The 23,780-nt window shown below is 52.3% G+C and overlaps 1 protein-coding gene and 1 pseudogene across 2 annotated transcripts; both read right to left on the bottom strand.

Annotated features, from left to right (window-relative positions):
• Nucleotides 1-7,298: 7,298 nt before the first annotated feature.
• KCNJ4 (potassium inwardly rectifying channel subfamily J member 4) lies at nt 7,299-23,780 on the bottom strand. 2 transcript variants are annotated; one of them, XM_014885223.2, is made up of 3 exons: nt 23,394-23,780; nt 10,813-10,988; nt 7,299-9,595 (listed from the first exon to the last, which is right to left on the bottom strand). In XM_014885223.2, exons 2-3 carry the CDS (start codon nt 10,848-10,850, stop codon nt 8,266-8,268), a joined length of 1,368 nt encoding a protein of 455 aa, XP_014740709.1. In that variant the 5' UTR covers nt 10,851-10,988; nt 23,394-23,780; the 3' UTR covers nt 7,299-8,265. The 2 variants fall into 2 exon arrangements, with proteins under 2 accessions (XP_014740709.1, XP_088021419.1); XM_088165293.1 differs by lacking the exon at nt 23,394-23,780 and adding an exon at nt 20,094-20,683.
• On the bottom strand, nt 10,996-20,076 carry LOC106858517 (uncharacterized; annotated as a pseudogene).

Below are 23,780 nucleotides of genomic sequence, written 5' to 3'. Positions count from 1 at the left end.
CTGCTTCTGTCCCCCTGTATTTGCTTTTTTCTCTGAGAACAGAAGCTGTCTCTTCTCCTGTGACTGCAGCAACAAGCAAAATGGAGCCACGGAGAACATGAGGACTCTGGAGGCTTTTCCATGGGAAAAATCATAAAATATTTACTAGAAGTCAGAAAATCCCATGCTTTTCACAAATGGCTCTTGCATCTTAACAGTTGACAATGCATTTGAGCTCATGAGACCATATGACTGCTGCAGGAGAGCTGTCTCAAACAGAGCACTAGGGAACATGCAGCTTCATCTGGCCAGTACAGCTCTACCTTGTACCTCCTCTGCAGCAGCCCCAGCCAGCTGCTCTCACCCTGACCTCACGCTTCTCTGTCCCATTGGCACCCACTGGCTTGCTGATCACTGCTGACTCCTTGGGCACTCCAGGTCACCCTGTTATTTATCCCTGCCACCCTGTAGCCAGTCACCCCATGTCTGCAACTTTCTGCTCCAGAGCTGGTTTACATTGCAGCTCTTCCCTGCTTTTCCTACAGCCTCGCACAACCCTGGAGGGGTCACGTAAGTTTCTCTATTCAAGGCAGTCTCATTGCTAGTGAGCACGACGCTGTATCCCAGAAAACAAAAGGCACATGGTGTAACCGAGCAGCCTGGAGCTAAATGATGGTTCCACTCTGCTTACATTTAATCAGATCATTCTATGTGGTACCAAGTGTTCTGCTATAGGTCTGCACTGGCTGTCATGTGCTCGCACCCACTCTCTTACTGATTCATTGTCTTATCCCTGAGAGAAGCATGTGGAGACTGCAGGTCATGCCATAAACACGTTCAAAGTCTTCTCTGGAGTTCCTGCACCAGCTCATCCTCCTCTCTTCTGTACCCCAGAAGTGGTGTGCAGGCCTGTGCCTGGCCCCTGGTAGACACACAGAGGCTGTTGCTGGGTGAGCTCCTAATCACCTGTCAGGAGCAATTTCAAGCTCCTTATTCTCTTGCTCATACAGCTTCTGTAACGAGGCTTTGTGCTCTATAGCACACTTTCAGTGACTGTACTGCCAGGACATTCAAACAACTCTTTCAACGCACTATAGCCAGGGACTCAAATATTGCCAGGTCCCAGGTTTCAAGACTTGCTGTTTCAAATCTGGGGTCAGCACCAAAATAATTCTGCTCATTTTAGAGACCAAAAAAACCCCAACTTTTAAAGCTCAAATATCTTGTGTCACAAAGACTATTTCAAGATAGTGCTTGTGCCCATCCTGAATTTCTTCACAGGCATCAGGGCAGTGGAATCACATTGCTGCACTTTACCTCTTTCCAGGCTGACCTGATATGGACAGTGAGTCACTCGGGGTCCACATGCTCAGGCTGCCCAGAGAGCAGAGGCATCACTCACATTAAATATTCCTTTCTGGGAGGGATGTGGTCAAAGGTAAACATTATACTGGCATCCCACTGACTGCTTTGCTGGTGTTGCTTTCCTTGGGACCTGGAAGAAGCCCAGGACCAGAGTCTTCTTACAGCTGGCAAGCCAGGCTGTTGTTGTCTATTGTTCCAAGGGGATACAAAATGGTTGGTTGCCTGAAGAGCTCTCAGGACATTGCAAGCCTTTTACCTGACATCGCTTCCATACAACTTCACTGCCCCTCTCCCACCATCAGGGCATGCTACTCCCACCTGGGCCATGGGAGAGGCAGCAGCACCATGCTACAGCCATAGGTTGGATGTGTCCCATTAAGGGATAGAAAAATAGGAAAGAAAGGGAGCAAATTTTATACATTGAGCATATGCAACCAGACAGAGCTGAGAAGAAACTGAAGGACAAGCAGACAAGGCAAGCAAGACAGCACCAGAAGGACCTGACTCTGAACAAAGGTCATCTAACTCCCCAGAGCTTGCATGGCTTTGCACATTTGTCCCCAACAAGGATCAAAGTGGTAGCACATATCTGAGTGTTTTCACTGCTTTCAGAGTTAGTGTCCACTCTGTGGAAGTTGTGAAAGTTGTGTCTTGGCTGTCAGGAGGGCTGACCTTTATTGCAGCATTAGTGATGTGCATGCTGCTGTGGAGGTTTCTTTCACTCCAGATCAAACATTTCCTTCCCCGAACCTCACTTGTGCCCCATGGCACTATCTGGAGGGTCGGCCTCGGCCCCACAGTGCCCACCATCACTGGGGCCAGAAGCAGCACTGGGTGAGCCTGGGGAGTCAGGAGCTGCAAGGATGCTGGGATCTGTGGGGGTGAGCACAAGTCCTATGGGAAATGTCTGAGGGAGTCAGGGTTGTTTAGCCTGGAGAAAAGGAGGTGCTGGAGTGACTTTATCACTCTCTACACCTACCTGAAAGGAGGTTGTAGCAAGGGGAGTTGGCCTTTTCTTCCAAATAACAAGCAATAGGACAAGAGGAAATGGCCAAGTTGCACCAGGGAAGGTTTAGTTTGGATATTAAGAAAATTTTCTTCACTGAAAGTGCTGTCAAGCACTGGAGCAGGTTTTTCAGGGAAGTGGAGAGGTCACCATCCCCAGAAGTGTTTAAAAGATGTGTAGATATGGTGCTTAGGGACGCCGTTTAGTAGTGGACATGGGTTAAGGGCTGCACTCGGTGACCTCAGAGGTCTTTTCCAGCCTAAGAGATTCTATGATTCTCTGACTCCGGGACCCGCAGGGATGTCAGCCTTGCTTCCATCTCTAGATGGTGCTCTGAGGCCGGCAATAGTCGGGCTTCCCCGGTACCGCCGCGCCACTCAGCCTCCCTGCGCAGCGAGAGCACATCGGGGCTGGGAAGGGCAGGGCCCCCACCCTGCCAACCATGGCAGGAGGAGAAGCCGGTGCAGCCCTTCCGAGAGCTGGCTGCCATCTCAGCCCCTGTTGGTGTGACATCCCCCGGCCGCGGGATCCCGTGCCGCAGGCAGCTGCGGACAGACACTGCATCCCCATCCCTCTCCTGGCCCCTCCGTCTGCACCAGCGAGGTTGCCCCAGCTGCCCTGCACCACCCCACGTTTGCAGCATCCCAGCAGGCTGCATTCCCTCCTCTCTCTCTCTCCTGCGCATGCAGCCGCAGCCCATCCCATCTTTGCGGATTTAGCACAGGGCCGGGCCCTGCGGGGTTTTCCAATAGTGGTGCTCCATTAGGGCCCAGCTCTGCTCTTACCACGGCCAAAAGTCCCATTGACTTCGCGGGGGCAAGCCCTTAATGGCCTGGGAAAGTAAGACTTTTTTTCCTGGATTTTTTTTTTTTTTTTTTTTTTTTTTTTTTTTTTTTTTTTTGTGGTGACATTTAAAGCCATAGCCACTTTTAGTATTGCCTGTCCAAAAGTTGCAAGAGACCTCAGGCCCTCCTGCAGAGGCAAAGAAGAGCTGCTAAAGCTCCAAGAACACAGAGGAGGCATTCTTGCAGAGACCATGAGCCTGTGCACAGCTGCTGCTGTGGCAGTGCTGTGTGCTCTATCCACTCCTGGGCAAAACTTGGACAAAACCAAGCTGTTTAAAACCTTACATGTTTGCTCAGAAGCACAGACATTTTCAGCATCATTTCCTAATAATGGAAATCCAAGCCTATTTTCTCCTCAATTGAGATTATTGTTGTGTTTCTTAAAAATATTTTTAGTTGAGGCATGTATCAAAATGTTTTGCTGAGCAAGTTTTGTGTGAATTGAAAGGTGCCAACGATGATTTCTTTTCAAAAGGGTTGTCCAAAAGTGTCACCAAAAATAAAACATGAAAAAAAGTTTCTCAAGTGTCATTTCAAACAACAACATTCATTTGAGAGCTGGCAAGAGTGGCAACAGCGTGGTTAGTTGTCATGGGGTAGAGGATCTGAACCGGTGCCTGGATCTTATTCATAGGGGAAAAGTCCTTCCTCTCCCCATTAGCTTCCTGGTATTTGAATAGCTTTCAATAACGAGCCAAGGAAGATGTTCAGAAGTAAGACAGGAAAAAAATATAGATTGTGGTTGAATAAACAACGAAGCAGTGTCTTCCTCCTGAAAAGCAAGCTGCCAGTCCCTCGGGATTTGAGGCATGTCTTAGGGAAGCAGTCCCTCCATCAGATCCTAGAGGAGGGAAGGACGCCAGGGACATCATGCCCCCATTAAAGGTATCTTCTCTGGAGAGCACAGGGCAAGGAGGTGTCACCTACCTGATGCAAAAGTTAAAAAACTTCTTGTGTTTACAGTTATGAATGGCCTGGACAGCTGATGTGCAGAATCCTAAAAATGTCAAGCCTTCTCTGTGGCAAAGAGTTTTCCAGCATGGATTCTCCCAGTGGCTTTTTACAGGCTGCATAAAGGAGTTTCCAGATATGGCCAGAGACGCACTTGTTGAGACACTCGCTGCTGTGTGGCATTTTTGTGAATGTAGTTGGGTATTTATGGGATAAAGTTGTGGTGTAGGATGGATTATGCCTCTACGTGTGGCATACACTTGTAGGCACCTGCAGTGTTACTTGAGCACAAATGCTCTGGGATTCCAGTGTGCAGGTGCAGAAGCACCTGTGCAGAAGGATGTCTTGCTGCTGTGTATCAGCAAAGCCTGTGAGCTCGTGTGCAGCTTGCAGGAACAGACACTGGAGTGGCTGCACCATGTTGTTGGAGGGGCTGTGTGTGGCACCAGCAGCACAGCTGTACGAGGAGGTCTGATAGGTAGAAACTTACTCACCACCTTTGTTTTCCTGCACTGGCTGTTCCTCTCCTTCCCTCTGCCCCCTCCCCTCAACCCCCTTCTCTCTCCCCTCTCTAATGATCTGACAGCACTGAAAGCTTTCTTGCAATTTTATTATGAACAGCAGGGGTTTAGCTGGGTATTCTTCAATGCTTCACTGTCTTCTCCACCGTGATGCCAAACATGACATGAAAACATCCATCAGGTTCAGACACATGGAGGGGGCTGGAACCAGGATGGCTGCACGATGCTCCCTCCCTCAGATTTATTGCAATCTTGTCCCATTTTTCCCACAAGAGCCCTGCCGTGTGAAGGGAGGGCTGACCTGTGTTGTCCCAACAACTCCAGCTGTGCATGCCCGTGGCCAAGGATGGTGCACCATCCTTGCCTGGCATCTCTGCACACTTGATCTTTGGTGATTGATGAGTTTCCCAGGAGCTAAGGGGACACTCACTTCATCCCCACCAAGCACTGCCACTCGCCTCCAAAGGATGCTGTACATCAGTGAGGGGGTGTCCAGCCATGAGGGTTCCCCCTCTCCTGGAGGCCACCACCCCAGCTTGTGTCCTGAATGCCCGTGTCCTCTCACGCAAAGTCCTTCTCTCTCGGTCCATTAGTTTGTTTCCATGGCCAGTGGCAGGCACACGACTCTGAAAGCTGTATTAAAAGCCAGGTCAATACCAGCCCCTGCTTATTCCCTCAGGGGAAAATAAGTAAATAATGAAAGGAGGGGGTGACTTCATTTCCTAAACCAGCAAACTCTTGAATACAGTGCTGAGAGAGGCACCCCAGTTCCCAAGTGGGGAGCATTGGAGCCCTGAGAGGCAGCTCTGCCTCAGCACCAGCAGAACCAGGAGGGATGAGGGTCCCTCCAAATCTAGTGAATCCATCATTTCAGTGAAGGCTTTGAGGCAGACTGCTGTGGCAGATGGGCTCTGGAGCCAAGGATCACTACAGGAGCAAGGTAGAGGCTGAGGTACTTAATACCTTCTTTGCCTCAGTCTTTTATAGTGAGACCAGTTGTCCTCAGGGTACTCAGTCTCCTGAGCTGGAAGACAGAGACAGGGAACACAACAAAGCCCCATAATGCAGGAGGGAATGCTCAGTGACCTCCTATATCACTTAGACACTCCCATGTCTGTGGGGCTGGATGGGATCTACCCATAGAACACTGAGAAAGCTGGTGGAAGAGCTCGCCAAACCACTCTCCATCATTTATCAGCAGTCCTGGCTATCCAGGGAGGTCCTAGGTGACTGGTGGTTAGCCAATGTGACATCCATCTACAAAAAGGGCTGGAAGGAGGATCTGTGGATCACTGTCAGCCTGATCTCAGTACCAGGAAAGGTTATGGAGCAATTCACCTTGCCATCATACAGAACATGTGGCACAACAGGAACCAGGCCCAGCCAGCATGGGTTTAGGAAAGGCTGGTCCTGCTTGAGCAGCCTGATCTACTTCTATAACAAAGTGACCTGCTTAGAGGATGAGGGCAAGGCTGTGGATGATGTCCACCTGCACTTCTGTAAAGCCTTTGACACTGTCTCCCAAAGCATTTGTCCTGGAGAAATTGGCTCCCTGGAGAAACTGAATGAGTGCACTGTTCATTGGGTAGAAAACTGGCTCCATGGCTGGGCCCAGAGAGTGCTGGGGAATGGAATTATTCTGGGGAATGGAATTATTCCAGTGAATGGAGCAAACCCAGGCAGGACAGCTGTTCCCCCACAAAACCTACAGCCTAGGACGAGAAATGACCATGTCTGGGCCTAGACACATCTTGTGAGTCTATTTGTGCTCTTTCTCAAATGCACTTCCATATAACCTCACTTTCTCTTCCTCTTCTCTCTTTCCTTCTCCACCATCTGCCTACTGTGTCTGCTTCTTCCTCTCAGTCCTGCTGTTTCCTTCCTTGCCCTTCTTCTTCTTCCCCTCTTCTTTTTGCTTTTTGAACCAATTCCAAATTGATATTGAGATGCTTTTATTCTACTTTGTAGATCAGGGATGAGGCGGGACATAACTTCTTCAGCCATTCCCCACCACAGCACAGCTATCGGGTGCCCAGAGCAGCTTCCTGAGCTCCCTGTTTGTTTTCCTGTCCTCATCTCATCTACAGTTTTGAAGGGGTGATTTTGCTGCTCCTGAAGGAAGATGCTCGCTCACGAGGTTTTCTTGCTCTTTTGTGAAATGACAACAAAGTGATGTTAGAGATCTAGCTTTGGTTGATGTCCTTTCTCATTCTCCCTCCACTTGCCTCTAGGAAAAAGAGAGACTTTGGGTTTTTTCATGGGGTTTTTGAATCTAAAGCAATATCTTGCACATCTCTGCCTCTTCACCAAGTATATCTAGAACTCTTCCCTGGGCAAAACTCTCGCTGTCTCCAAAGCAAACAGTATTGCTTGGCCTATCCTATGGTAATTTTAATGCAGATTATTCCCTCCATACACACATTGGTATGACCTTCTCCCTGAGCAAATTCTCTGAGCCTCTTGTTATAGGTCTTTACCAGAGAAGCCCAGAACAAGAGAGCCCTTGTGGTGGACCTTTCAAGGGTCATACAAATTTGCCATACAAATAGAAAACACCAGCCCTAATAACCCTCATCAGTCTCTATACAAGGCTGCAGCCTTGGAGTCTGTCCTTTGCTTCCAAACCTCCCCTTGGGATATTAGACTTTATTAAAAATAAATAGTTACAAATTCTGTTTTACAGGTGATGGCATCAGGGAGAAGAATTGCGGAGGCAAAAGGAGCAAGTGGAGGGTCTGCTGTCCAGTCAGGTCACCTGTCTGTCATCCTGGCTGTGCTGTGCCAGGGAGCAGTCTGAGTGTGGTAAGCACAGGGCCCTGCCTCCTCTGCCAGGTATCTCAGGAGAGGAGCAGGACATGTTTTTCAAGAGGACTGGGAGAACTGGATCTGAGTCCGTAGAGCCAAGCTGCTTCTGGAGGTGGCAGACACCAAGAGCCAAGGAGAGTGCAGAGCAGCCTGTAGAGTAGTAGAGTGTCCTTGTCTCCTAGCTTGGTGTTTGCATGGAAGAATATCGATTTCAGTTCTCCTTCTCTTTTATATACAGAATCATGTGCAACAAACAACAAACATGCAAGTAAACTCCTCCCTTGAGATCCTTCCCCACTCCCTCCAGGAGTCCCAAACTCTCCCTTCTATCCTCATTTGATCAGTGCTTAGGTGTCACTCCTCTCCCAGTGATAGCGATGACCCTTGACTGCCGTGGAGCCTACCCTTAGTGAGAGGGGACAGAAAGTCTGCTGTTGCCTCAGCAGCAGAAACACTTGCTGTGGGCCCCAGTCTGTCCTCCACTGAAGGTGAAGACTCCTGTCACCTCCCCAGAGACAAGAAACCAGGCCTGCTGCTCTCCTGTCCCTGGGCAGGAAAAGGGTTCTAGCCCAAGCTGCATACCCGGAAAGAGTAGTGTATCCTCACTCCTCTTCCAGGCAGTATGACCTCATGAGAAGGGAGGATGTCAGAGCAGCTCCAGGCCTTGGTGTATTTGGGGGCTGAGAGGCAATCATGGGAGGCATTATTTGATGGTGAAGGGACTTATCCAATGTATGGGTACAGAACAGAGGAGGCTGTGGGCAATGGGTGTGGAACAGGGAGGCTGGAGGAGTTAGATGGCTGACTCCCTGCGGTATGAGATTGTATCTAGAGGCAGAGTTGCCTGGAGCCGCTCCAGGTCCAGGTGGCTTCCAAAATCCATCATCTGGATGATACCTCCCTCCTCCTTGGTGTTGCCCCCTAACACCACACCTACTTCATCATCATCTTCATCTTCATCTTGACTGACGAGTGCCAGCTCATTCTCGTAGCAGAAGGCACTGGGAGGTGGTGGGGAAGGTAGGATGGTCATCTTGCTTTCTTGCAGTTCCCGGGCTGAGCAGCAAGGTGTGCCAGCTACCTCGTACGTCTTGTGAAAGCGCGAGTAATCCACTTTGTAGTGGTTCTTCTCCTCAAACACAACTGGTTCAAAACGATGACCCCAAAGGATTTCACTAGCAAGGTAAGAGCTTCGTGCCTGTGTGGTCATGGCTGTGGCTTCCACCATCCCCTCCAGAATAACCACAATCTCGAAATTCTCCGTCTCCAGCTCTTCCTTGCCGATCCCATAGAGGGGGCTCTCCTCATCAATCTCATGAACAATAATAATGGGTGAGACCAAAAATATACGATCAAGACCCACATCGTAGCCCACATTAAGGTCCCGCTGGTCCAGGGGGAGGTATTCCCCTTCCTCTGTCATGTAGGGTTTGATGAGCTGGGCTCGGACATGGGCCTCCACAATGTGACTCCTCCTCAGGTTGCCCACCCTCCACATGAGACACAGTTTGCCATCCCGCACGGAGATGACCGCATGATGGCTGAAGAGGAGGGTCTGGGCCCGCTTCTTGGGCCTTGCCATCTTGGCCATGATAGTGCCAATCATGAAGGAGTCAATCACGCAGCCCACTATGGACTGCACCACAACTGCCATGATAGCCAGCGGGCACTCCTCAGTCACGCAGCGGAAACCGTACCCGATGGTTGTCTGTGTCTCCACTGAGAAAAGAAAAGCCCCCAGGAAGCTGTTCACGTGCATGATGCAGGGCTTGAGGAGAGAGGGACTACCTGCCACAGCTGGTGCATTGAGGTCACCGTGGAAGAAAGCGATGCACCAGAAGAGGAAGCCGAAGAAGAGCCAGGAGACCAGGAAGGCAGCGGAGAAGATCATCAGCATGTACCGCCAGCGCGTGTCCACACAGGTGGTGAAGATGTCGGCCATGTAGCGCTGAGATTTGTTGCTCAGGTTGGCAAAGTAAACGTTGCACTGGCCGTTCTTCTTCACGAAACGGTTGCGGTGCTTCCTGCGGGGAGCATGGCCCTTCCCGTTGTGGCTGTGCCCGTTCATGCTGCCCAGCGCAGAGACCTTGTGGCCATCCTCTTCGGTTGAGACGATGCTGTACCTGGGAAGAGAAGAAACAAGCACTTCCATCAGGAATAAGTGAAGGGTAACAGCAACCACTGAGGCAGCAAGGGCAGGAGATGTGGGTGGCTCACAGGGTTACAGTACCTCCCTGTTGGAGCTAACAACAGCACATTTGAGTGATTATTGCACCATGGTGCCAACCTCACCAAACTGGTGGAGATCAGCTGCAATGGTCACTGAGTGATGCTGCCAGGAGGTTGCATCTAGCAAAGTCCTGACAGGGCACCAAAGCAGGGCAACTTGTAGCTCTGTGGTACCTTCCAGTCTTTATGGTGAGAAGGGATACAAGGCTTTGAAACCTCACAGCAGCTGGGACAGCCAGGAAGCCTGGGAGCAAGCATCCACAGCCTGACCACATTTTGGCCCTCATATAATACAAGCTTCTATTTTCTCCTCTGCTCTCTGCTCATTGATTTCATGGTGTGTGGTGACAATGTTTATACACTTCCTGCACTCAGGACAATTCTGTTGCCACAGCAACATGTGTGTCTTCCAGCATCCCTTATCGGAAGCCAAAGGTGTAATTTGGAAATCAACAGCCAAAGCACTGGCAGTTTCTTAGGCAGAAGCTACACACACACACTTTCTGGGAGACCTTTGCCCCTCTGGCTCCATTCCCTTGCAGTCAGCTCTGACACTGCCTCTCATGTGATCCTGTGACAGTTGCAGATACTCCTTAAAGATGTGATGATAGAAGGTGTTCTGACCACTGAGGAAATCAAGAGAGTGCACTGAAGCACAGAGTGCTCTGCCCTCATGCCTGACAAGCTGCAGCCTCTCAGGACCTTTGGAGTGTCTCCCTGCCACCCCACAGTGTTGACATGTCAGCTGGAGTCCTCCAGCGTGGGCCTCCATCCACATCTCATGGCAAGGACAGTACTGGTGGCTGGAGCTGTGATTCCTGGGAACATGTGGCTTCTGCAGTGCTGCTGGAATCTGTTATTTCTGGTCCAGCACCATGCAGTACTTTGCTTCTTCTCCATAGTATTCCTCCAAGCACTATCCTTACATGTTACATGGCATGTTTTGGATTGGAGAAGGAGAGAGGAGTCATTCCTTGGAACAGGAAAGCTGCTGGCAGGTAATTTGAGAAGAATATATCAAAAGGCAGTCTGAAGTTAGGGTCTGAGGGGCCAGATAAGGAGGACCAGGTCACTCAGAGCAGCAGCAGGTCTCGAGAGGAGGGTTACTCACCGATTGACTCGGACGCTGCCCATGGCTCGCTCTGTCATCAGATGTCAGGGGCCCGTGGGAGCTGGCAGGGCGTGGGAACTCATGCAGCAGCACTCACACGGGACTTGGCAGCTCCAGGTTTCACCTCTGGAGAGCTGGGACCAACGCTGCCATCGCAATTACTCCTGGGCACGCTCCTGACAGAGAAGGACAAAGTAACACCCAGTCAGATCCTCCCCTGACAGCACCCATCCCAGTCCAGAGCAGCGGGCACAGGGCTCCCAGCCTTTTGCTCAGGATGTGTTGGGAGGTCTCCTTGGGGCACCTGATGCAGCCTGGCTCGGGCAGGTGAGGAGCTGATGGATGCAGCCCGGGTGCACGGCTTGCAGACCCTGCGCTCCCCAGAACCTCCTGCCAGCAGAGGAGCAGGGCGGGCTGGTCACTGCCCTCCACATCAAGGGCACAGCAGCTGAGCAGCTCACAGAGCCCTCGCCCTGAGCCATTTTATTAATATCAGAGCTTACACCAGGAGGAGAGCTCAGCCAGGCTAAATACCTCTCACACAAGGACTAACAAAACACAGGAATGCACAGCAGTCCTCAGGGATCCCAGTCAACCCAGCCTAACCCTGAGGGAATTTTTTCCAGGGTATGCAGAACATCCCCCCCTGTTTCAAATCAAAGAGGATGAAAGCAATGGGTAGAGCCCAAAAGGACTGATAGATAGAAAGAAAGGGCTCAAGGGTAGCCAAGGAGAAGCCAGTTAAAGGAAACAAACCTTACTGCATGCCCTGTGTACAGCATCCAAGGAGCAGCTCAGCAGTGGAGTCCTGGGAGGATGTCCGGCAGGTGTCCCAACCCAGTCCTCCCAAACGGAAGAATGGGGAAGCCAAAGACTCAAGAGCCAACCTATTCCACCTGCCCAGAGCTGCTGGGAAATGAAATGCACTGAGGGGGTAATGACTCACAGATTAGGAAGGGCTTTGTACACCCATGCTAATCCTGCACTGTAGCCTTTGGATTACAGCAGCCAGTGTGGAGTGCAGATGCAGACAGAGCAGCTAGTTGGCTTCCTCCTAGCCTCACCAATGAGCACTAGTTGTCAGATATGGGAAAAAATACAAGTATTTTTGAATCAAATGTAAGGCTTAGAGCTACTTGCAAGTGGTTGTGCACAGACAGGAGAGAGGAACAGCAAATGACATCGCCTGGGATTGAAAAGCTGGTGAAATCCATCCTTGTCTCATCACCAGTGCCACAGAATGGGGTTGCTTGTGGCCAGGAGTGCCCACCAGCTTTCCCCATAGACTGGAAAGCAGCAAGAAGGAAGCTCCAGACATCACCTTTGATGGGATGAAGATTACTCAGTTACTGAGGCAGTTAAAGCTCTTCAGCAAACAAACATGGTTGTTCAGACCAAGGGTATTATGAGACCAGGAGAAGAAAACAACCTTGTAATCCACAACTCACCATATAGAGATAAAAATGAACAGCTGCCCAAAAATCGCCGTCAGGAAAAAGCACTTTGACACTGAACTCTGCCAGCTCCCATCAGCTCAATACCCTACAACATCTGAGTCTTTCTGAAGTCAGTTTGGCCAGAAATTTTTGCCTTGCGGCTGGATAAACCTATAGCAGACCCTGGGGCCAGTAACCTAAGTTAATCAGAAATGTTGATGTGATGAAGAGAGGTCACTTCATACCCACAGACAGTACTGCTGGGATAAAGCTAACTAGCTTTCAGATGGCAGGGTCCCACATGATTTTGGGAGGTGGCAAAGGTGGGAAATTTAGGTACACTCCTCTATGCCAGCTCCAGCCAGGAGAGGAAGGGCATCCTCTTCATCTGGCATCATCTCAGCCAGCCTGGATATGCCAAGCTCATCCTTAGCCAGTACTAACCCTGATAACAGGGAAGGTACTGTCACAGCTCACACAGATGAGTAATTCACAATTTCCTGAAAGTTTCTACAATCAGCAGCTCTCTTTCTCCAGCTGCAGAAACAGGTGCACCATTTCTAGAGATTTTGGATTTCTGGCCCAGGCAGCAGCCAGCTCCAAAAGAAAGGAAGGACGACCTAAGGAGCTTTGTGAAACCATGTGCAGCAACACCTGGATCTCTGCTCCTCACCTTTCCCCCGAAGAAGGAGCAAAGGAAGCAAATGAAATTCAAGGGCTTTGTTCAGCTCCAGTTCAGGCTGGTACAGCTGTGAGATGGGATGAGCACACTGTGTAAGAGTGCTGCCTCCTGTGGTGCTGTGCTTCCTCCTGGCTCCCACATGGGAGCTCATGTCAGCCGGAGCCGTGGCTGGACAGTGCAGCTCAGAGCCTGGGCTGCCTTTGCCACTGGCTCCACAGTGCCCAAACAGAGTATCAGCAGCTAAAGCCACATCCCTACCTGCAACTGCTACTTAATCACAAGGAAAGTATCACCACAAAGGATAAAGAATAAATGTGAGCACACACATTTGAAAATGGGAAAGTAAATGCTTTTATTTGCAGTAAATGGTTGCAAGTGGGAGACCAATGGCCTCGGACCGTGCACGGATCCATGGAACTCACACAGAATTGCACTCATAGATCTTTCTCTGCTTAAAATTTGAGAATTTTTCTCGTAGATTCAAGGACCTCAGCAACAACAGGCAGCATTCCTGAGGCAGAAGCTGCCTGAGGGAGCCATCTTTGCCCAGTATGAGCTGGTGGGGGTTTTGACTGGTGAAGCCTAAATTGTGCTTCACTGCTTCCAGGCCAGTCTGTTCTCAGGTTTTCATTCTCTGGCCTGCATCTCTCCAGCTGTCCTTGGAGAATGAAGATCTTCTGCTTCAGCCTCTCCACATTCGCTTCGGCATCCAGAGCCCTCTGGTTCATTAGCTGAAGACGACACTCAGTCTGCTGGACTAAGGCCTGGGCCTTTCGGGCTTCCTTCTCTCGTTCAGCCTGGCTGGTCTTCAGCTGATCCTGCAGGGTCGCCATCATGCACAGATGTCTGTTCAAGTTGTTCTGGAAGTTGTTAAGCATTTTCCTGACCATGGCATTGTCCTTCCTGAGTGCAGCATTCTCACCCTTGAGCCTGTCATACTGTTCCCTGAGCATGTTGTATTCCTGCCTGAGTATGACATCCTTCTCCCTGAACACACGGCTACCCTTCTTGAGCTCTTGGAACAGCTGCCTGAGCGCCAAGTTCTCTGACTTGAGCACGAGGTTCACGTTCCTGAGCATTTTGTTCTCCGACCTGAGGCGGCTGTTCTCCTGCCAGAGCAAGTCATAGGCTGGCTGCACGGACTGGGACTCCCTGTCCTCCCTGTCCTCCCTGTCCTCTCTGTCCTCCTCGTGCAGCACATGGGGCTCTGCTCCTGTGGTGCTCTCTGAGTGTCCCACATAATGGGCACTGGCACCGGCCTGTGTGGTAGCAGCCTCTGTCCCCAAGTGCTGGCCTGAGCTGCTCTGGAAAGAGTTGTGGAAGCCACTTGGTGCTGTACCAGCCTTTTGGAGAGCAGGCAACCTCTGGTGCCAGGGAAAGCGATAGGTCGGGCTGGACTCCTCATATCCAGCCGAGTTGTCTTTGTAAAATGGTGTCTGAGATTCCTGATCTTCCTCCTCAAGCTCCAGCGCATGTTTGGCCAACCTCACTTGTTTATCTTTTACCATGTAAGAGTGCCCAGTCATTAGGGAAAATGGGGTGGGCTCTCCCAGATCCTCTGTCTGATTGTCATCTATGCTGTCACTGCTCTTGCACAAGGGTGAAGGAAGCTCAGAGTGGCAGGAGTTCTCTGATTCTTCACTGTCATCATCATCACCATCATTGTCATCATTATCTTGCAAGTCTTGAGATTCTGGGTAGACTATCATCATTAGCCCAAAGATACGAAATGGCTGTGACATTTTTCAGAATACTCTGGGCTGCAACAAGTAGGAGAATCTAAATTGTCGTCCTGGAGTGCAGGCAATGCAGGCTGTTGACACTGACAAGCAGTGTGCCACCTTCTGCAGCCTCAGCAATGCTTGTTGTGGCCACTAAAATGCCCGTTTAGAACACCAGAATGCTCAGGAGGGAGAGGAGAACCACATACCTCTGCATCTTGGCTCTGGGAGCAACCAGACAACTGGAACCACCAACATTCCAAGGTCTGTGATGTCATCGAGTTCCATGTGTGCTGAGTTGACAAAAGCAGGAGAGGGGGAGGAAGCAATTAACTGCTGTCCTGATTCTCTCTAGGACTGCGTTAATTTTCTTCCTAGTAGCCTGCACAGTGTTGGATTTAATATGAGAATAATGCTGGTAACACAGATATGTTGGAGTTGTTGTTAAGTAGAGGCTTACTCCAAACCAAGGACTTTTCTGTTGCCCGTGTTCTGCCACTGAGGAGCTGTACATGAGTCCAGGAGGGAGCGTGGCCAGAACAGCTGGTCCAAACTGGCCAAAGGGATATTCCATGCCACAGAACATCATGCCCAGTATGTAACTGGAGGAGGTAACTGGAAGGGGCTGATGAGTGTTTGGGGATGCGCTGGGCATCAGCCTTGGGTGGTGAATAATTGGGTTGTGCATCACTTGTTTCTCTTGAGTCCTGTTATTCTCTCTCTCTGTGCTTATTATTACTATTACTACCACTATTATTATTGTTATTATTATAATCATAATCATTATTTATAATAATATTAATATGATTAACATTTATTGTTGTTATATTTTGTTTTGATTGTTAAATTGTTCTTCTCTCAACCCACAAAGTTTACCTTTTCTTTTCTATTCGATCCCCCTCCCCACTGGGGATGGGGGCAGTGAGAGGGAGAGAAGGGCTGAATGATACTTAAGTTGCCTGCTGGGGTTAAACCACAACAACTGCAAAAAAGTGTTTCTAGCAGCACGAGGATAAGCTGTCCTCCTGGCTGCAGAGTCAGCATCCAGCCTGGGGATGCTGCCAGTGAGCAGAGATCAGCTCACGAAGCCACCTGAGACCTCCAGTGTAAAGGAGGGACAGGGAAAATCCAGCCTGGGCAGGCAGCATGGGTCAGAGGAGACAACCCTGTCCCACAGGGTACTGAGACATCTCCACCAGCAAGGTTCAGCCACCGGCACTTGGTGGGGACTCACCCTGGACAGGGCCAGGAGATATCACCAGCACTTTGGCCACAGGCATCACTCTAAGCTGAGCGGCCAGTGACGGGTCCACATTGTGGTGCTGCCAATCTGATTCATCCCCTGCTGCCAGCTGGCACAGGAAAGTGTTAGTAATACCGAGTGCCACAAACTCAGAGCGGCACGAGCCAGGAGACGAACAAAAATAAACACATTTCCCACTTCCACCCCAACACACCCCCACAGCGCGTGGTGCTACCATGGGAAGGACAGACAGGCAGGCAAGAAACGCCTGGACTGGGGACTGCTACCACATTGGGTCACTGTCCCTCCTCAGCAGCTGGTAGACCAGGGCCACCACTGACATCCCTACTGGCAAAATCAATGCCACCAGCTTGGAAAGGCCAGGGGGCTTACCAGGAGCCCAAACCCTATGCCAACATAGTTCAAATGGCTGTGAAAAGGTCCCATTGCAACTTGAAAAGCTGAAACACAAATTGAATGAAAGAGGAAGGATCAGAGATGTCTCCAGCAGAAGGGGATTATATTCATATCCTGAACAGGCAGCTGCCTGTCACATGGACAAGGGGAAGGAAAGCCTGGCTGAGGACAGAGACACAAATCCAGAGCATGCCTGAGGACATTTCTTGGAGCTTGCTCTGCGTCCTGAGACCCACATGTGAAGAAGGAAGCTGAAGAGTCAGTGCAACTCCTATGGAGTTGTATGAAACCAAGCTGGTGGGTGCAGCAAGGAGAGATGTTAGGCAGGAGGCTGCAGCCTGCATAGATGCCTCCGCATCCCTCTGCTGCCTGTCCTGGGTGTGCGTGAGCACTCATGGCCTGCAGAAACCCCCAGCACTTTTGAAAGCTCTTGCAGCATGGATGTCACAGTCACTGCCTTGCAGCATTGAAGCAGTCAGCCGGATTAAGTGTCCAGGGGCCAGCAGCTGCCTCCAGTCCCAAAGCATGTGCTACCCTTCCCTCTTTCCCCACCGCTTTCCCCCTCCTGTGTCTTAGACTGAGCAATGCCAGGGACACCACCACGGTGCTGCAGTCATCTCCTCCTTCCCGTGTGACATCGTGCTCCAGCAGCACAAGCCATCACACCAGCCCACGCTGCCACCCCAGTTCTGCTCTGGCCCTGAGCAGACACGTGGGGCTCTGCTGCTGCTGTCCCTTTCCAAGGGATCTGCAGGACTATAAGGTCGACGTGCTTGGTGCCACGGCAATACCTCCATTGCTCCATCCCCTGTACACAGTGCAGTGCCTCGCACGTCCCAGTCTTTCTCCAGCCTCTGCCAGAGTGGATCATATATTGTCAATCCTTCCTTAAATTTGCAATGGAAGAGTCTCATGAAACAGAACAGAAAAGTCCACGCTGAAGCACTCCCCCACTTCTCTTTTTATAACAACCGTATCTGGTGCTCTGGGACATACACTGTGAACGACAACGATGGAAAAATCCCAGGGTATTTTTACACTCTTAGTCTTTGCTTTATCTGGAGTTGTCTGGCAAATGCTTCTCTCCTGTCTGTGGTCAGTACTGCAGCCGCTGGTTGCGCTCCGCTCTGTGCCTTTGTCCCCCTTACCGGCTGCGTAGCACCGGCTGGCTTGGGATCAGCATCCACAGACCCATCCTGCCAGCTCGGGCACGGTGACAACACGGCAGACGAACTTCTCGCCTCTTGGGGAGCCAGGGCGGAAACACCGGCAGCTGAGAGGGGACCTCTGCCTTTTTGCAGAGCCTCGCAGACCCGCAGCATTCAGCGTGTCCTCTCCATTTTCTTTGCAACTCCATCTCTTCTCCTATTCCTCACGAATATTCCCAGGGTTCATGTTGGGGCTCATAGGGCAGCTCGGTGCCATGGGCGGCTGTCCTGCCACAAGAGTCAGCGGCCGAGCTCTCGCTGCTACGTGCCGGCAGGGCAGGCTGCCAGGCGCTGTACGGGCACACGCGAAGGCACAGTCACTGTGCAGGAGAGTTTTACCATATTAAAAAGGCAACTGACATATGGAAGGTGAGGGGAGGAAGCTGTAATCAACTCTATACCATTTTTATATACACACTTCTGCCTTTTCGTTCAATAATTATAAATAGATTAAGTGCCAACAATCCCCATCTGCCCCTCAAGGCATGATCCGCTGACCAGTTTCCCTCTCCAAAAGAGGATTTTATTCATGTGCCTCTGCCCGGTTTATATTTTGGAGTGGAGTGACAAGGGGGGATATTTTTTCCCCCGTGAAGCTCTGGAGCCTGAGGATGGGTAATATGAAAACAAAACAAAATGATTTGAAGTTAAACCATCTCAGTGTGTGACTCAGAGCTATTCATAGCTCCCTGAAGCCAGCTGCAGCAAAGGAGCCAGAAGGATTCTGCCCGTATTATTATTCCAATTACCATCTGAATTAAAAGTTTGAGCAGTGATCAGCCCACATGCTGATGGGAGGGGGAGAGAAGAAAGCTAAGAGAGAAGGAGAGAAAGAGTGAGAGGGAGAAAAAAACAGATAAAAATGGGAACCACACAAAGGTGCCCAGGATGACAAAGTCAGGAAGAGGCACAGAAAGGTGACAGCATCACCTTCTGCCTGCTCCCACACCGCCCCAGCGATCCCTGCTGCAGCTGCACCGTCCAGACCATGGCGCTGCAAGAACAGCTGCCTGCTCCCCAGGATCTCAGACTAGATGGGGGATACCCCATGGTGGGGTTGGTGGGACTGGCACCGGCATTACCCCACTCCTCTCTGCCCAAAATGGGGCTGGGATTACAAAACACAGGAGTTAGGGGGTTGACTGAGCAGGATTGTAAGGAGATGATGCTGCTGGAGAGGCAGGTGGGGAGAAGTCCCTGCTTTTTCTTGCTGAGTGAGGAAGGTGGGTGTTATTCTTTGTAGCTGGCATCACAGGAAAAATTAAATGTTCAGAAGGTCCCTGGCCTTCCCTGGGTGGTATTCTTGGCCAAAAAGGAACCGAACTTCTGTAGCAGCCAGGGTGCAGACCGTATCCCACCTGCTCCCGAGGAAACACAGGGGCTGACATATCCCCAGCACCCTGACTGCCAAAACCACCGACTAGACCCCAAAGGATTGGGGCAAAACCTGCAAGAGCTAAAAAAATTAAGGCTCTGGGGTGTCCCTGAGGTCCTCACATCCCAGGCAGATGCAGTGCACCCCGGTCACCTCCTAGAGCTTCCCAGCACAACTGCACAGTTCTAAGGGTATCTTCACTAGTCTCCGCATCCCTGGAACTCCCTTCACTGGGCATCCTGCCGTGTGGGAGCCCTGATGTAAGGCCATTCCCAGCAGCATCCCTGTACTTCAGCATCTCCGAAGTGCCTGGCCATCTGGGATGTCTTGACGGCTTTTGGCTAGTCAGGGGACAGGGATAATTATTGGTGTGCAGGAAAAGGGGGTCAAGGGTGGCTCACATCATCTGCCTGTGTGCTGCAGTTGTGCTCTTGACAGGGCAGGGATGGACTGCCGGTGACTCTGACAAGCACCCAGCAAGGCAGGTGCCTGCAAATAGTTTCTGAATGATGATAACAACAGTGACAGCAGCAAGGGCGAGCAATAACCAGGGCAAAGCCTGCTCTGCGCCAAGCCCCCGCTCGAGAGAGGCTGCAGCCGCTTCTCTGCGCCCAGCTGCTGCACAGCAGCTGAGTTCCCAGCCTGGCCTGGCTGCCAAACACTAACCCATCAGTGACAGAGAAAAAAAAAAAATCTCCCTTCACCCCCATGGCTATGCTAACAGGGAGCTGAGCAGAGCCACGAGCCTCCTGAAAGGGCCCCGGCTTCTTCCCTTTCAGCCATGCCTGCTAGGCTCCAGAAACAGAGCAGAGGGAGCATCCCAGGTAAGCTGCGGAACCGCATTCCTGCAGAGAGCGGATCAAGAATTTCACTACAGTTTTGCTAACTTATATTGCTGCGGCTTGATCCGTCAGGTTTAACAAACAAACCTGGAAGGTGTCAAGCCTAAGTGCTGCCCCACTCACGCGGTACGGAGGACCATCGCCCCCTCCTTCCCCTACCCCCAGCTCTCCGACAGGGAGGGGCTGCCATCGCGGGCAGGGTCGGGCTGGAGGAGAGCAGTGCGAAGCGGGACACGGCGGCTGCATCTGCACACTGCCCGGACTGCCATATCCCCCCCACCATCACTACGGGTTGCTGTCATACCCCTGCTCCTCCGGGCTGCGACAGTCGCTCCCGCTGGCATCCTGCCTGCTCACCTCCTGCCGGCACTCGGTGCTGCCCGCAACTTCTGCCTGCTCACCTCCACCCAGACACGAGGCTGTTTCTTGGTGCTGGCAACAACGGGAACAGGAGAGGAAAGGACTTCTGGGGCCGCTGTGTCTGGTCCCGTGGCAGGCACCGCCTCTTCGTAATGCCATCGAGCTTTTCAGAGGGATGAAGCGCCTGTCTGCCCAGCCTCTGGGATCCCCAGTGCCCTTCAGCCCCCGCACTCACCGTGCTGCTGGCGGGGCCGATCTATACAGCTCTCCCGGGGCTTTACCGTCCTCTACAGCAGAGGCACTTTCGACATCCACTTGCTCTAAGACTCCTTTCAGCTGGTCAGTCTGCGCGGGTGCTTTAGCAGGCTGCCAGCAGAAAGGCAGCCGGCGAGAGGAGAGGGAAGAGCAGAGCTGAAGGCAGGGGGAAGGAGAACAGGCAGCTGGGACAAGGCCAGCAGCTCTTTGTACCAATGCTGGTACCCTTGCCAGGGAGGGAAGGAGGTGGGGAGGGGTGTCAGGGTCGTTTCTCTGAGCTTTTTGTAGGTGACAGAATGGGAGACGCTGCTTCCCTCATTATCCAACAGCACCAGGCTCCCTCTGAAGTGTTTCAGGAGAAATGTTGCCATAGAAATAAAACAGCCGTCCAGATTGTGAGGGGCAGACCCACTGCCATGGTGGCAGGAGCGTGGGCAGAGTGGCAGCAGGAGCCCCTGGCTGGCGGCGTGGGGAGGTGCCGGGGTGGAGAGTTTCTTGTTCTCTACCCTCCACCTAATTTCCAGTGAGAGCAGCAGTGGGGCTGCTGTGCCAGCATGGCTGGTGCCAGGAGATGGTGGGCAACTCCTCCCCAGACAAGCGAGCAGGTGAATCCCATAACTGTCCCTGAAGCAAGCTGCTTGCTGCCAGGGTTCCAGGAGGACAGGCATGGAGGTGCAATGGGTCTCTGGGGCCACGGGGACAAGGTCACATCGCAGCCAACTCCCATCCCTCAGCAGCCTGTGCCACGGCACCACCTTCACTGCTGGAGAACGAGCCTCAGAGGTCTGAGGGACAGAACCAGCTCAAAACCAGGCCTTGCCTTTGCCAAGCTCCTCACTGCCAGAGAATCAGCATCTCTCCCAAGAAGGGGCTCCAATCCCAACCATCTCCAAAACCACCTTGTCTGGCGAGGAAAAACCGGTGCCAGTGCCTCTGGGGGTTCCCTGTGAGGCCTCTCCGCCCTGGTAAGGGGCACAGGAGCAGTGACGTCAAGGAGCAGGAATTTAGCCTGACTCAGTTTCGCAGCGTTGCGAGGCAAGCGCAGACGGCTTCACTCAGCCCGTGCCATTCACAGAAAAGCGAGCGCCAGCGGGAGGCTGGGAGCCGCGTGGATGAGTAAGGGATCGATTGCTAAGACGCCAGCATCCATCTATCGATTCCTGGCCGCACTGCCGGGTTAAGCCAACCCAGTGCAATAACGAGGCGGGATAGCGGGACTTGCTGAGGGCAGAGGGCCATTAACTGCTCCTCTCTGCGTCCGCACTGATGTCAGTGCGCGGCGGGCGCAGGTATCCATCTCCGCGCCCTCCTCCCCCTTGCTGTCACCCTCCTGTCATTGACACCACCCTAGGGATGCAACTGCTTCCCAGGCGTGGCCGATGGCTGCGCTCGGGGTGGCCGAGAGGCAGGAGGGGCCAGTGGGAGCTGGTCCTGCCAAGCACCTCCATCCCTCCCCAGTCACTTCCTCGCTTTCTGGTTTTCCTTGCAAACCGTGGCGGGGGGCTGCAAGGAGCAAGGACCACTGCCTGCCCTCTGCCAGCACGGCACGTCGGGGCACTTGATCTTAGCACCCAAACAGGGGGAAAGATGGAAGGAAAATAGGTGGAGGAAAGGGAGCCCACTTTCCTCCGGATCAGCCCTATCCAGCTCATCCTTTGTGGCCATCCTCACCATTCGTCCTCTTCCCTACCACTCCCCGTCCTCACCAGATTCATGCTTCCCCCTAAGGCACGTATTTTCCCTGTATTTATTATTATTTTCAGTGGCTGCAAACAGGAATGGCCACACACTGCCAGGGTGTCTCAGGCTACTGTGGGTGCCACCTCTGGTGGTGAATGGAGAAGGGACACATTCCTGTATCTGTGTCAAGATGTATTCCCCATGCACCTCCCAGGCTCCGGGTAACCCCAAGCCCTGGGCTCATCTCCACACCTCCCACCTCCTGTGGATGACTCCTCCCGAGAAGCCAAGCAGGGCACAGAGCAGGGGTTGAGGGTAGCCTTGGAGCAACGTCACCTCTGCCACTGTTCCCATGTGCGCTGTCACTGTCTGCCCTTCACAGCACACCCCCTAAGGGGAGGAAGGGGAGAAGGGAGAGGCCCCAGCGCTGCTGTTTGTTTTGCCATCGATGGAATCAGGGCTAGGCAGCAGAGATAGGAAACTCCAGGCTCTTGACAGAAGGATTTGGATGACTCCAGGCGATTTGCCCAGGAGGGAGGGCCTTGGGGGCTGAAGAGCCAGGGATGTCCGAGGTGATCTGCCTGCATCATGCAAACCTGCGTGCCCACCCCTGCCCCGGTGGGGAAGCCGACCTTGTCAACAGGGAGCAGAGGCAGAGTTTCTCTGATAGTTTGCTCATGGCTTCCTCCTGAGCTCCTTCACCCAAACCCACGATCCAGAAGACCCTTTGCACTGTGCCTATCTGGTGGGTGTTGGACCACCACCGGCAGAATCAGCCATGCTGGGACTAGGAGAGGTGGAAGGCAAGGGACAGGGGGGCAGGTCTGGAGCCCAGAAAGCTCTACAGGCAGCAGGAGAACGAACACATCAACTTCAGCCCCATTTGCACCCGAGAGCTTGGAGAGCAGGTCTCCAGCTGTCTTTTTCCCTGTGAACTGGCTGGGACCAGCATAGAGAAGAATCTACAGAGTAGGAGAAGCAAAAGGTGAGCAAGACCCAGGGGAGACCCAGCCCAGGGTGAGAAGACTCATGGGGAGCTGAAAAAACGAAGAAGTTACCTGCAAAGCGACAGAAGTCAGGGTGGCAAGGGGGCGGGGAGGGAAGTTGGGGAGGTTTAGAGGCAGGAGCCCACCCCTGCCCCTCGGCCCGCGGTAGCTGTACGTGCATACGCCATGCACACAAGGCAACTTTATTATTCACTGGCACGCTCACACGAAGCCACGCATCTCTCCCTAAGTTATATTTATAGCTGTTCCTCAGAGCGAACGCAAATGAAACAATACATTATTTTCTTAAGGGAGAAAAGCCCTTCCCGCTCTCATGCCGGTGAGGAGAGCAGCGCTCCCCGGCACCGCCTCTTACCCAGGTCCTGCCGCCTGCTCCAGCCGTGCCGAGCCAACATCAGAGGAAGGGGAAAGCGGCCGGTCTCTCCATCTCACCGTGAAATGTCTCAGCCGGACCGGAGGAATCAGGGAAGTCTCTCTGCAGTTCTCGTTCGCCTCCAGCCTAAGTCTATTTTTTTCTCCTCCGAAGAGCTACTTCTCCGCTGCGACCTGCTCCTCTCCTAACTCTGCCCTGCCCACGCCAGCGCTCTCCTTCTGCCTCTGCCTCTCAGAATTTTTTGCTCCCAGGAGCGTCCATCCCACGGAGTGCTGATGTGCCTTCGTGGCTCAGCGACGGGTTTAGGTCTCCCCCTCCTGCCTGGCTCCCTCCTTCTCTGGCATTATTTGCCCGTGCCCCTTGCTGCCC

This window comes from Sturnus vulgaris, chromosome 5 (assembly GCF_052056855.1).
Source record: "Sturnus vulgaris isolate bStuVul1 chromosome 5, bStuVul1.hap1, whole genome shotgun sequence".
NCBI classification, from domain to species: Eukaryota; Metazoa; Chordata; class Aves; order Passeriformes; family Sturnidae; genus Sturnus; species Sturnus vulgaris.
This window is presented reverse-complemented; position numbering and strand designations above follow the sequence as displayed.